Below are 10062 nucleotides of genomic sequence, written 5' to 3'. Positions count from 1 at the left end.
ATTGTGTTGTTGTATTTGTGATAATGGAATAGGTACTTTCCATTGGCTAGTTGCTGATTGTTCGGTGGCATTCATCAAGGCGACAATGTGAGTGTTAATATCCTATGTGCATATGTATGTGTAGGATGGGTGCGGGTCGGGTGAAGTGGTTCTCGGTTATAGAGCTCACTTCACATATAGGTGGAATTGATGGACTTGTGTAATAGGTCCAATTGGCACAATTGTGCGTTTTTGGTTGACCACCTTTGGCGAGGTGCACATTTTGTGTGTACGTTATCACATGTGCTTGTGATGTGGATTATACAACCCCAATGGCGAAGGGTTGATATTGAGTTGTGATTGGAGAAGTGGATCACGTGTGTATGCGGATTCACGATGACTCGTGTGGTTCGGTCATCTTATTGAGGTAGTGATCTCGCGTGGTTTCGGAATCACTAAGGATTGTGTAGTTCGGCCAACCTCGATGTTGTTGTGGTATTTAAGATAGTAGTCTCGTGTGGATGCGGATTTACTAAGGCTCGTGTAGTTCGGCCAATCTTCATTTTGGTATTTGGTTTTCGGTATTTGGGTTAAGGGGTTAACCTTGGCCGGTTTACGCTTTGTTATATATTGTATTGTTGTGATGTAGCTAACCCTCCGGGTGTAGATTATTTTGGCATTGTTCACATCGTCGTTGGTGAACTTACTTTATTGTTGTTATTTTAGCTTGTTGCTTAGTGATCGTACGGTATGCTTAGCTTAGATTGCCTTTATGCTTGGATGCTCCGGTATGCGTTATTTGATTACTTGTGTGGCGTGTACATTTTATGCATATATATGTATGTAGTATATTCTCACTCACTAAGCGTTAGCTTACCCTCTCGTTGTTTACATTTTTATAGATTTGCATGGAGGAGGTGGCTCGGGTAAGCGTGGGGACTAGTGGACTTGCGTAGTTTGCTTTAGAAGATGTGCTTTTGGATCGATTAGGATTGGGTAGCGTATCTCCAATCACCATGCTCGGTTTTGTTGGACATTAAAATAGTCGGGTCGTGTTTACCCGTTCGGATATTTAAACGATGTATTAAATGTTTTAAAGCTCATTTAACTTATTATTGCGTTAAAGATGTTTTTGAAAACATAAATGGGACCTAAATATTAATGCATTAAAGAAAATTTTTACGGACCGGTTTAAATACGGCTTGGGTTGTTTCATCATCGTTTCATTTTTTGCCGCAATACATCACCGACTTCTTATGTGTTTTACGGAAAAACCAAAAAGGAAGAAAACCAGGTTTTTATTTTTTTGGTCTTTTGGTGGATACGGGATAACAAAAAGCAAAGGAGGTTAAAGGTTTTCATGTTTTTATTAGTGTTGGCTATGGGTACAGAAGAAAACCACGAATAACCTTTTGTACGTGAGCATACGAAACAAAAGGCTTTGATGATTCAATTCTTTTGTTTTGTCTTTTCGGTCGACAATATATTTATATATAAGTGATATATGGATATTTGTTTTCGGGTTATATACGAACTAGCATTCATTTGGTGTTGTTTGACGTGCTTGTGGATCAACCATAGAGATATTCATACACTTTGAATATATGTTTCAACCTAGACGTGGACAACAGTTTCTACCGTTCTTACATCCCTAGCTAAAGGTACATCTAAACTTCACTTTGTGAATATATTATTTTGACAATTATTAGTGGTGTAACTGGATCTTGGTAGAATAGTTAATTGTGTGAATGTTTAATTGAAAGTTTATAATCATTTAAAAATATTTATTTTTTACATTCCGCTGCGTTTATAAATTTAAAAGTACACACTATTTTTCATCAAAAGCAAGAGTAAAACATGTCAGGAGACATGAGAGGTGGAGGGAAAAAATTTGAAAAAACAACTTAGGTAAGAATCAAACCCTCGTCGGTTGATATAATCACACAGTGAGAAACCATCCAAGCCAAATCATAATACACAACAAAAAGTGTGTGTTACGTGTAAATGATGAGTGTCGTTGAAAGAAATGATATACTGATGCCAAAAAAATCGCCGTTAAAAAAAAAAAATACAGAACAAAATTAATAATATTAGAAAACTGATACTGAACGACGATTCTTAAAACACCAAACGACCATATTCGAGTATTATAATAAGGAAATCCGTGTAAAATAATTTTACATGACAATCCGTGTAAATCGCCGGTAAAAAAAAAATCCGTGTAAATTTTTCTTACCAAGTAAACAAATTTTTTGAAACTCGACTACGCAGTTGACTTTTCGGGTCACACCAGGCCCGAATCAATAGTCAGATACTTCATCGGCATTTATTTATTTATAAATTATAACTCTCCCCAATTACCCATCGCTCGATCTATTGATCTATTAACAGCAATAGCAAAAACAGTAATTTGATTTCGTCTCTCTAACACCGCAATCATCCCTAAATTCGATCCAAGAATTCATTCTGTGATACGATTATTACTTTTGACTAAGTCGATTTCATAATCTTAATCGATTAGATTAGATTAATAAAAGATGTTAGAGAAAATCGGATTACCAGCGAAACCTTCATTGAGAGGAAATAATTGGGTGCTCGATGCATCACATTGTCAAGGCTGTTCTTCTCAGTTCACTTTCATCAATCGAAAGGTTTTATTTTGACCTGATTATTTACAAGTTCCAATCTATTTATTGTTGTACATATCTTCTTAATTAAGCTTGATTGAATTTTCTGTTGAAGTCTATTAACTTCGATCACATGATTCAATTAGTACTTGTAGGATTGTTGTTATATTATATATATACTGCTATCAGGAAACAATTTAGGGTTAAACCTGTTCAATTTGAAACAGTAGTTGCTATCAACTTAATAAAAGACGTGGTTTAATAGATCATCAATTTAGTTAGAATTGAAGTCTTTGAACATGAATGTAGCATGATCTTAATGAGATCTAAAAATTGTATACTTATTGAAAGTGCTATCTGTGTTTCCTTTGAATGTTTCTGATATATGTTTTCAGAATAATTACATTATGATCTGATTTTATGGTTTATTTTATTTTAATATAATGGTATGCACTTATAACAAATCTCCAACTTCTTAGATGAATTATTCGAGTTATAGCAAAAACTTTATAAATTTAAGATATGGGTTCCATTTAGGGTTTATGGATTATTAGTTTTCATGATATGCATTGGTACGTAGCTGTTAACCTTGCTTCTAAGTCGTCTTGGTGTAAAATGTTTAACCTAAGGTTTGATCTTAGGGAAGTCAAGTACACATGTTATTTTTTCCCCTATATGGAGTATATCTTGTGACAAAGATGAATTTTTTTTTTATATAAGATCCATATGGAGCCTGCGGACCATTGATAAACGCTTCTGGTAAACAGTAGTTTCCATCAAGGGTAGTATAAAGTTACGAGTTTTCACCCAACCACCAATAAATGGAACAAAGAACAAAAAGAAACTCAGGCTTTTTACCCTTGTTATTGCTGTAGAGACTGAACGTAAAAAGTTCTATTCTTTCTAATGCGAATCGTATGTGTATTGGGTCACTGTACAGTGTGCGTTGCTTGTTTTTCGTAACTTATATTTGTGAATTTACAGCATCATTGCCGAAGATGTGGTGGCTTGTTCTGTGGCTCTTGTACCAAACAAAGAATGTATTTAAGAGGACAAGGTGAATCGCCTGTTCGTATTTGTGAACCCTGCAAAACTTTAGAAGAGGCAGCACGATTTGAAATGCGACACGGACACAAGAATAAATCCAGAAAAGGTTAAGTTTCTAGTTCATGGTTAAATAGATACTGTATGAGTTCTTAAGACATTATAAACTACAGAACTGATTTGATTTTCGATATATGTATGAAACTGCTTTTACACTTGAAGACCAAACCTTCCTTGGTCGTAGAACAATTGCAACTTTTGACTTGACATAAGCATGATCTAAAACAACCTTAATAACAACACACGGACCATACAATCAATTGTATGTAATGTTGAAAACAAGCAAATATGTTATATTACCTGAAATCTTTTTACAAGAGAGAATGTTGCCATTTTCCTACATTTTTATAAAAAAGTTGATTTTTTTTTTTTTTTTTTTTTTTTTGCAGGGGCATCAAAACTTGTTGCTGATGATGAGGATGATGTAGGAAGTGAATCAGTTTCATCAGAAAAAGAGTCACTTTCGAGTATGCAACGAGCTACAAGCTCATCACATTCGAATAGTGAAATGGACTTTGACCTTGAGTCAACCACCCCTGAAGAACTAAGACAACGAGCTGTGGAGGAAAAGAAAAAGTATAAAGTTTTAAAAGACGCGAAAAAGCCCGAAGAAGCTTTAAGAGCTTATAAAAAGGGAAAAGAACTTGAAAGACAAGCTGAATCTTTAGAAATTGAATTGAGAAAAAACCGTAAGAAGGCTCTTTTATCCACCAAAACAAATGAAAACACAAACGAAAAGCAACCCAAACCAAAAGATGATCTTGTTAGTGAACTCAAAGATCTTGGTTGGTCTGATCACGATCTTATTGATGCGGATAAAAAGCCCATTACTATGACTTTAGAAGGTGAATTATCGACACTACTTAAAGAAGTTTCTCAAAACACTAATAAGCCTGAAAAGAAAAGTGTTAGTAATGATAAATCCGAGGTTGTTGCTATTAAGAAAAAGGCGCTTGCGTTTAAACGTGAAGGGAGGCTTACTGAAGCCAAAGAAGAATTAAAGAGAGCTAAAATACTTGAAAAGCAGATTGAAGAACAGGAGTTGTTAGGTAATGATGAAGATGATTCAGACGATGAGTTTGCATCATTGATTCGTGACATGGATATTGATAAACAAGATGTTTTAGCAGCTCGAAATGATCGGAATCATAACTTTGACTTTGACCATCTTCTTCGCATGGATGATATTTCAAACCTTGATGGTAACTTTGATGTGACTGAAGAAGATATGGACGACCCTGAAATGTCGGCTGCTTTGCAATCGTTAGGTTGGACCGAAGATCAGGATCGGGATAAGGATACTGTTGATAAGGAGACACTTTTAAGTGAAATACAATCATTGAAAAAAGAAGCACTTAATAAGAAAAAAGCTGGTAATAACCCTGAGGCATTGGCTTTGTTAAAAAAGGCGAAACTTCTAGAAGCTGATGTTGGTGTAAGCTTGAATGAACTTCCAGAAAAAGCTGACCTGGCACCATCAAAACTTGATTCAGATAGTAAATTGCCTCGAAAGAGCAAGTTTGCAATTCAACGGGAGCTTTTAGCTTTGAAAAAGAAAGCACTTGCTTTAAGAAGGGAAGGTAAAGGGGACGAGGCCGATCAAGAATTGATGAAATGTAAAGCTTTGGAGCAGGAACTTGAAGAGTTGGAAAATGGTCCAAAAGTCAAACCTGCAAGTTTAAAGCCTGTTGACTTTTCTGCACCAATGGATGTTGATGATGAAGGAGAGGATGTAACAGACACTGATATGAACGATCCGTCGTATCTTTCGGTTTTACAGAATTTAGGTTGGCAAGATGAAGATGATGGAAAATTAGAATTACCAGCAGAGGTTAAAGAAACAAAACAAATTGTGGTATCAAAGAAAAGCGTTAATGAGATTCAAAGAGAACTTTTGGCACTTAAAAGAAAGGCGATGACTTTGAGACGTGAAGGGAACACTGTTGAGGCTGAAAAAGTTTTAGAAAGCACGAAAGATTTAGAAGCTGAGTTGGCAGAAATCAAAGCATCATCAAATCAAGAAATGAATGTGGCCAACATTGTACCTGAGAAAACAATTGTTAATGAGGTTGTCATGGCAGAAAAACCTCAAAAACACATAAAGGAAGAAGCTTTTCGATCAAATACTACCATTGATGAGGTTTTTGTACATGAAAAACCTCAAACACAAATAAAGGAAGAAGCTTTTCGATCAAATAGTACCATTGATGAGGCTTTTGTACATGAAAAACCTCAAGTCAATGAGTCAAACTCTGTCCAACAACAGATCTTGGCTCACAAGAGAAAAGCAGTGAGCTTGAAGAGAGAAGGGAAGTTAGCAGAAGCCAAGGAGGAACTCAAGCAGGCTAAACTTTTAGAGAAAGATAATGCGAGGGTGCATGATAAGAACCCGGAGTCGGATGCATGGGATCGAACCCCAGTTCCAAGTACTAGCAAAGTCACGACTAAAAAGGAAGAAACCGAGGTTTCTCCTCAACCTAAACTGTCGTCCCGTGAACGGTTCAAGTTACAACAAGAATCTTTAGGCCACAAAAGGCAGGCACTAAAGTTGAGAAGGGAAGGTCGACACGAGGAAGCGGAGGCATTGTTTGAATTGGCCAAGAATCTTGAAAGTCAACTAGAAGCCGCTACTGAAAAACCTGCGGGGCCCGTTGATGATGTTAGTGTCGAGGATCTTCTTGATCCTCAACTTTTGTCTGCTCTTAGAGAAGCTGGAATTGAAACTTCTGTTGCTCAGTCTTCACCTGAGAAGATTGACCCGGTTAAGACTAAACCGGTGGTCAACAAGGTTCAGGTGGACCCGGTCAAGGCTAAACAGGTGGTCAACAAGAGCGAGACAACAGAGCTTGAAGAGCAGATCAAGGCAGAAAAGGTGAAGGCTTTACAATTTAAACGTGCAGGTAAACAGGCAGAGGCTTTGGATGCTCTTAGACGGGCTAAAATGCTTGAAAAGAAACTAAAGTCTTGAGCTTTAACTTAACAAAAGTAAGTATTTGACTGTGTTTCACCTTGAAAACAGTGTATTGTATTGGCTTGCCTATTTTTTCTATTAAGAATGCACATATTGTTCTATTCTATACAAATAACTTTTATTGTCGATTTGTACAATGTTTAGGGCAATATAAATAACAATACTCAATCCCGCGTGTGTGGGGTGTGATGATGTAAAGATGTAGACAAATATTCCCCCCTAAAGTAAACATACTCGTTCCTAAATCCTTGGGACGATAAAATTATCCCTCTACCATAAAGATAATCTCTTAGGTTTGGCAGAAACGTTATCGTTGAGTTGGGTTGACTCAAACACTTCCCATCTGATTTAAAATTTTGTTTATACATAAGATCTGTGTGAATTATGATTCAAAAACTATATTCATTCATAACTAATCCGTTTCTTTGAAATAAAATGATTAGGAAGGTTTTATGGATTAAAAGTAGTGCAATTTAACCAATTAGGAAGGTTTTATGGATTAAAAGTAGTGCAATTTAACCAACTTAACTCACTTTTCTCAAATCTAATTCTTTATGCTATAGACTTGTTTGAGATATACCATACTTCGAATCCGAAAGTGTCGATCCTAGATTAGTCACTGAAATAGGACTGCGAATGAGTCGATCTCACTCAGACAGCTTTAGGCTAAACATGACCTCATGTAAAAACCTTTTAGAAAAGTTGAACAGGAAACGCAAACAATCCAACAATATTATATGCAAACTGCAAATTACACAAATATTTATTTATATGCCCAAGTATTACAAATGGCTCAAAATGTCAACAATAGCTCAAGTCGAGCTCTTTTCAGCTCGTTACAGATTTTGCCTCGTACTTGAACCTGGGCTACCAAAAACTCGCCTCTTTTAAAAAACCCGTTACAGATTTTTCGCTCGCTTGTGAATCATTAAAGCAAATTAGACACACATATATATCTAGGCAAAGCATTACATTCATCTGGGAATACAAATAAGCATCCTTCTGTTAACAAATTACTGGTTTTTAGTAATCGTCATACGAACTAATGCTTTCACAGTCATTGTTCCCCCCATAGTCATTGTTCCCTCCATCATTACCACAGCCGCCACCTCCCCCTCCACCACCACCGCCGCCGCCGCCACCACCACCACCACCTGTGAGACTCTGGACAAAGTTTTGGCCAACTTGCTGCATCATACCCTCAACAAATCCATTGACCATCACTTCCCCGAGTGATCCATTACCAGCCGGCCCAACATTTTGACCTTGTGGTGGTGGTTGTTGCATCTGATAAGCTTGTACACCAATAGGTGGCTGTTGCTGTAAGGGCTGTTGTACCTGCTGCTGTGGGTATTGTACTCTTATAGGCGGCTGTTGCTGTATAGGCGGCTGCTGCTGCTGCTGGTAAGTTTGTACAGCAACAGGTGGCTGTTGGTAAGTTTGAACACCACTAGTTGATGCAAGGTTCTGTGGTTGGTAGTAATTTTGAACATGACCAGTGATGCTATGCGAAAGCGGCTGGCCACCCACTGCAAATTGTTGATTTGATTGAATACCATGAGCCGCACCTGGAAACGAACTATTGTGCTGAAGCGATGGCTGCATTTTAGACGTAGCGCAGTGTAAATGAACATCAAACTCACAAGAAACACAACGATAAAGCCACTGGTCACTCGAACCGGCAGTATGGCACACATCACACGAAAATCCCAGTTTTTCACCATACGGCGATGAAAAAGTCAACACAAGCGGGTGAGGGTGGAACGAATGGTTGACCGAAAGTGGTTTTGAAGCACAAAGGACATGCAAGTCATAATCACAACAATGGCAGTGATAACTGAATCGATTTCCTTGGAGAGTACACGCGTCGCAACGAAAAAACCCGCCCGGATAGATAGGGGTAGGAAGGAGTGAAAGAGGGTGTGCATGATGTGATGGGTGGGTGATAGCTTGTGGAAATTTAGAGCATGATTGATGCAAGAAAAAGTTGCATGGTTTACATGTGTAGATCATGCCATCAGATGCTGAAATTTGGAGGTTGCAGCCAACACATGATACTTGTTGTTGATTTGGAACAAGATTAAAGATTGGTGATAACTGTAGAAGATGAGGATGACTTGAGTGTTTGATTTGTGTGTTGTGCATTAACTTCCCCATCTTTTTGAAAACTAACTTCAAATAATTGTGTATGCCATTTACTAGAGAATTAGTTTTTGTATTATAGGCAGGCTGGAGGAGTTGACTTTTGGGAAGTATGACAAAGTCAAAGTAAACTAGTACTTGGTTGGTTCCTATTAATTTAATGGCCATAGTACCCAATAGGAGAAGGTGGACTGTGTGAACTTGCCATCTGTAGCTCAAAATATCGTATCGTATTTCGTATTTTAGTATTATACAATAGTAGAATATTGCAAGTGTACTATAATTTATTATAGGGTCAATCACCAAAATACCCATTTTTTTAGCCTTTTCTGAGCTGGAACCCCTTTTTTTTTTTTTTTTGAGAATTTGCCCGCGCAAGGCGCAAGTATCTTTAGACCTTGCGACCTTGCGGCTTGCGCCTTTGCGTGTAAACGCAAGGCGCAAGGATAAGGGCTTGCGTCCTTGCGTCCTTGCGCCTTGCGCCTTATCAGAATGGATTTTTCCTGATTTCTGGATAAGATTTTTTTGGATTCTTTGTACCTTTACGGATAAGATTATGTACCTGTCTATTTAATGAGGCTAGAACTCCAGATTAATAATTTTATTTTACTTCATTTTCAAAAAGATCAAGTCATTAGAGCATCGTTAAGGTACCAACTTTTATCTATTTTTTCACTAATTTGTGTCTTAATGAGCTGTAGTAATGATGAAGCATTTGTTGTTCATGTATGTTGTGGAGGTAATTTTGAATTTGTTAACAACATACCTATGTATCTGCCTCTTGACTGTTTTAGAACCAGATTAAAACTACCACTTGCTCCACAAAAACCAATAAATCGAAGAGTATTGTTAAGGAAAATTCTCAAAAAAATTGAATTGCCACCTAATGCACCTGTTTCGCTAAGATATATTGATAATAATCATATTTTTGATATTACTGATGATCATGAAGATTTTTTTGAGTTTTTAAAACACGCTGTCACAAACGAGCCTATTGATATTTATGTTGTCGACAAAGTTAGAATGCTTCAACCCGGACAAAATTCACAAACACACCAGCCCCAACAAAATCCACAAACACACCATCTCCAACAAAACCTCCGGATTCTCGAGTCTCAACCAAACAAACAAACTCACCATCTGCAAAAAGAACAGGATGAAATACACAATTCCGAACCAAACCTCGAAACACACTATTCGGAAGAAAAACAGGCTGAAATACCACCTCCAAACACAGAA

At 37.3% G+C, this 10062-nt stretch overlaps 2 protein-coding genes across 2 annotated transcripts; one reads left to right on the top strand and one right to left on the bottom strand.

The window, feature by feature from the left end:
• Positions 1–2380: 2380 nt before the first annotated feature.
• LOC139844940 (uncharacterized) lies at positions 2381–6809 on the top strand. The gene is made up of 3 exons (XM_071835160.1): positions 2381–2630; positions 3591–3759; positions 4100–6809. The coding sequence occupies exons 1-3, from the start codon at positions 2517–2519 to the stop codon at positions 6676–6678; spliced, it is 2862 nt and encodes a 953-aa protein (XP_071691261.1). The 5' UTR covers positions 2381–2516; the 3' UTR covers positions 6679–6809.
• A 605-nt stretch (positions 6810–7414) lies between these two features.
• Positions 7415–8883, bottom strand: LOC139844939 (uncharacterized). Its single transcript, XM_071835159.1, has one exon. The coding sequence runs from the start codon at positions 8836–8838 to the stop codon at positions 7705–7707; it is 1134 nt and encodes a 377-aa protein (XP_071691260.1). The 5' UTR covers positions 8839–8883; the 3' UTR covers positions 7415–7704.
• Between the last annotated feature and the right edge of the window lie 1179 nt (positions 8884–10062).

This window comes from Rutidosis leptorrhynchoides, chromosome 4, assembly GCF_046630445.1.
Source record: "Rutidosis leptorrhynchoides isolate AG116_Rl617_1_P2 chromosome 4, CSIRO_AGI_Rlap_v1, whole genome shotgun sequence".
NCBI lineage: Eukaryota > Viridiplantae > Streptophyta > Magnoliopsida > Asterales > Asteraceae > Rutidosis > Rutidosis leptorrhynchoides.
The sequence above is the reverse complement of the archived record's forward strand: the minus strand, read 5'-3'. Positions and strand labels throughout refer to the sequence as shown.